This window comes from Sinocyclocheilus rhinocerous, unplaced genomic scaffold (assembly GCF_001515625.1).
Source record: "Sinocyclocheilus rhinocerous isolate Xijiao unplaced genomic scaffold, SAMN03320098_v1.1 scaffold3677, whole genome shotgun sequence".
Lineage (NCBI taxonomy): Eukaryota > Metazoa > Chordata > Actinopteri > Cypriniformes > Cyprinidae > Sinocyclocheilus > Sinocyclocheilus rhinocerous.
Genome location: NW_015652189.1, coordinates 33310 through 37584, shown reverse-complemented (window position 1 = coordinate 37584; position 4275 = coordinate 33310). Strand labels below are relative to the sequence as shown.

The 4275-nt window shown below is 35.4% G+C and overlaps 1 protein-coding gene across 1 annotated transcript in view; it reads right to left on the bottom strand.

Moving 5' to 3' along the window:
- LOC107714088 (G-protein coupled receptor 87-like) overlaps positions 1-2814 on the bottom strand; it is a 6136-nt gene extending 3322 nt beyond the window's left edge. Inside the window, exon 1 of the mRNA XM_016519799.1 lies at positions 2774-2814. Coding sequence (XP_016375285.1) covers positions 2774-2814 — 41 coding nt within the window. The remainder of the gene's footprint in view (positions 1-2773) is intronic.
- Positions 2815-4275: the final 1461 nt, after the last annotated feature.

Below are 4275 nucleotides of genomic sequence, written 5' to 3'. Positions count from 1 at the left end.
AATCCCGCACACTATCTATGCAAAAAATATCAAAATATTTATTGACTACGTTTCTGTCCCATGACCTTCATCAGGAATTTTTTTAAACATGACATCACAAAGTACACCCCATTTAAAAACAGATTCATGAATTCAGCTGTAAAGACTGTAAAGATCCATTGATTAATAACAACCCGCAATAGGTACATCATCAACTTCAAAAAAATTTCATGTACCATGCCATTAGGTGATAATGTCTGAAGGGTAAAGATCCAAAACAGTTCACGTTGATGTAAGAGCAATTCAATATCGCCACCTCTAGGTGGCACATTAACCCTTTCAATACCACAAAACCGTAAGGTAGAAACGTCATGATTTAAGGCAAGAAAATGAGCTGCAACTGGATAGTTCATATCTTTTCTCCTGATAGAACTCTTGTGTTCACTAATTCTTTAAGTTGACATGATGTTTTTCCAACATAACATAAACCACAAGGACACCGAATCAAATAAACAACATACGTATGGTATAGGTATATTGATGATATATTTTGTATTTTTTTGGGAAATAAAAATGAAGTTGAAGAGTTTGTGTCGATTCTTAATAACTTTGAGGAAGATTTGGAATTTACCTTGGAGTTTAACTCGTTGAGAGTACATTTCTTAGATCTGTGGGTCCAAAAATATGATGATAAATTGATAACGACTTTGTACACTAAGGACACGGATCGTAATGCTTTGTTACTTGCAACCAGCTTTCATCCGACTTCTTTAAAAAAGGGACTTCCTAAGAGCCAATTTTATAGATTGAGGAGGATTTGTTATTCGGACGAAGATTTTATTGATAAATCGTTAATCATGAAAAATAAGTTTTTGGATAGGGGTTATCCTTCTGAATGGATTGAAGAAGTGTTTAATAGTGCTTTTCAAAAGACACGTTCTGAGTTGTCAAAAAAGAAAACAAAAAAAAACAACTTTTATTACAACGCATTCAACTAAGTCTTATCTTATGAGATCGATTTAAGAAATATTGGTATTTGTTGTCCTCTGACCCGGAGTTGGGTACCATTTTTCAGCATCCTCCTTTGATTGCGTACAAACGTTCCAAAAATGTAAAAGATTTTTTGGTACATGCTCGTTTTCAGACGGATACTGCTGATTCTTCTCAGAGATTACTTAGCCCTATACCAAATGCTTATTATCGTTGTGGTAATTGTGCTCAGTGCAATACTACATCAAAAACGTTTTTTTTGTCATCCAAGAACTGGTAAAAAATATAGAATTAACTCTGTTATTACCTGTGTTATTTGATTCGGTGTCCTTGTGGTTTAGGTTATGTTGGAAAACATCAACTTAAAGAATTAGTGAACACAAGAGTTCTATCAGGAGAAAAGATATGAACTATCCAGTTGCAGCTCATTTTCTTGCCTTAAATCATGATGTTTCTACCTTACGGTTTTGTGGTATTGAAAGGGTTAATGTGCCACCTAGAGGTGGCGATATTGAATTGCTCTTACATCAACGTGAACTGTTTTGGATCTTTACCCTTCAGACATTATCACCTAATGGCATGAATGATGAAGCTTTATTTAATGTGATGTTATAATGCAATCTGGGCCTGATGTATGTGCTAGTATGTATGTACAGGATATGTTTATGTGTATATGTACATGAAAGTGGTATTTTTTGTTTGTTTTTGTTTTTTAAGTTGATGATGTACCTATTGCGGGTTGTTATTAATCAATGGATCTTTACAGCGATTGGTCATGAATTCATGAATCTGTTTTTAAATGGGGGGTGTAATTTGTGATGTCATGTTAAAAAAATTCCTGATAAAGGTCATGCGACCAAAACATAGTCAATAAATATTTTTATATTTTTTGCATAGATAGTGTTCTCTATAGTGAATAGGGATTCGTTTTTTGCTTTTTTGATTTATTTGAATGAAATAAGTCTGATGAAAGCTGCATGAGAGCTTTCTGACCCTCTATAGACAGCAAAGTAACTGAAATGTTCCCAGACTCAGAAATGTAGTACAGACATTGGTAAAATAGTCCATGTGACATTAGCGGTTCAACTGTAATTTTATGAAGCTATGAGAATACTTTCTGGGCACAAAGAAAACAAAAATAATGACTTTATTCAACAATTCTTCTCCCCCGCATCACCATCTTCCATCATTATCAAGAGTACCACGACGCATGCATGTGCATTCCTTTGCTCGTAAACGAGGTGCAGCGCTTGCGTGATGTTGTACACCACTGAATCATTGTTAAAAATAGTTGATTTGTTAATGTTAATGGCATTGAATTAATATAACTTTTGCACCCGCAATTATGTTGAATGTTGAAAAAATTTTGAAATTTCAACAAGTCACCATTATTGTGATCAGTGTTTGCTTTAGTTGGGCTAATGAGACCAATTAGAGTGTTGGTTAGGTCAGGTTTCTGTAACAACTGATTAGTCAGTGTGAAGTTTTGGTAGATTGCAGTGCAGTCAAAAACAACTGTAATTGTGTTCTTTTTTTGGGTGATATATTCTGTGGTGAGAAATATACCACATTCGGTCTGTGTGTTCTAGTTGTTCTGAAGGGACTTTTTTTTTTAGCGTAGCTTTTGTCAAGTATGTCTGCCATGAAAGCTTTATAGTCTTTGTGAAACTCTTGGTTATTGCGGAGTTTTCTTTTAAGACTGGTGGTAATCTGTTCTGCTACGCGTCTGTTGTTGGGCATCTTGACAGGATCATTCTTAAAGGGCAGGTCAATACAGTAATGTCCATCCTTATACTGTACTGACTGTTCCAAAGACTGCATGAATTTCCGATCTTCTTGTGACATTTTGGATTTGTCACCGTAATTACGTTCAGGAAAGTCTGCATTGAATTGCTCTATCAACAGTGTTTCAATGTCCGTCACTGCAATTCTGTTCACAGTGAAACTAGGAATTCTGATCTGGTCTGATTCTGCGCTCACATCTGTTCGCAAAGACCCATTAACAATCCATCCAAGAGCCGTCCTGATAGCATACGATCGATTTCCTTCACTGTTTATTATTTGCCATGGTTCTATGGCCTTGTGCGCAGTGGCGGTTCTACATTGAATTACACCCTGGGCGAGACCCACTTCGAGCTATTTCTGCGTCATGCCCACTAATTCCATTAGAGTATTGCTCTATACAGTGGATCCCACCCCCCTGTCCGTTCTATTTGGAAGAGACCCAGAGATGAACCGCCCCGCCCCCAGAGTCTCTGACGGCAACCAATCTAAAACTGTAGTGTTTTTATGATTTCTACATTGCTGCAGTTATATGAGACAACAATGTGAGGAAAAACCTTCATAAACAACTTTTATAAATATGGTTCATAATCAGTTTTCAGTTCTGGCACTCATAGACATGAAGAATCAGCATGTGAATCTCAGCAATGGTGACAAAATATTCTGATAATTTGTATGTGATTTTTGAATGTCACAAAGCAAGGCAGTAAAAAGTCACAACAAAAAAATAACAAAAATAAAACCAAATAGTAAAAATAAAAGAAAATACTAAGACAATGCAGCTGCATAATTTAATCATGTCGCAGTGCATGCTGGGAGCCATGGATGAGTTATGATTGGTGCACCCAGAATGCAATGCAACATGAATCTGTCTGATGAACATCACCATTGTTGAGATTCATATGCTGATTCTTGATGTCTGTGTGTCTAAACAACACAGATGTTCTAAACTGGTGTGAAAAGTGTTTTTAAAGCTCTTGTTATTATTTAATTACAGACCCTGATTATAAATCAACCCCCCCTTTTTCCAGATGAACCTTGTTTTTTCAGATGTATTTCCAAGAAAAAAATATTGTCTCATATTCGGGACAATACGGTAATATACACTTGTGATCCATAATATAAACTATATTACACATTACCACTGGTGACATTAGTGAATCTGGCTTTTACATGACAACAATGTCGTTATAAAAAAAATGGCCAATATTATCTGAACACATTTTCGCTTGGTGTTTCTTGCCCTAACAAAGGTGTTTCATAAACATACTTACAACAACCAGAGAAAAACTAATGTATGAATAAATTATGCAGCTGCTTTGTCTTAGTATTTTCTTTTATTCTTACTATTTGCTTTTATTTTTGCTGTGACTTTTTACTGCCTTATTTTGTGACATTCAAAAATCATATCAAAATTATTAGAACATGTTGTCACCATTGCTGAGATTCACATGCTGAATCTTCATGTCTATGAGTGCCAGGGTCTAAAACTTTTTGTGAACCATATTTCTAAAAGTGATTTTT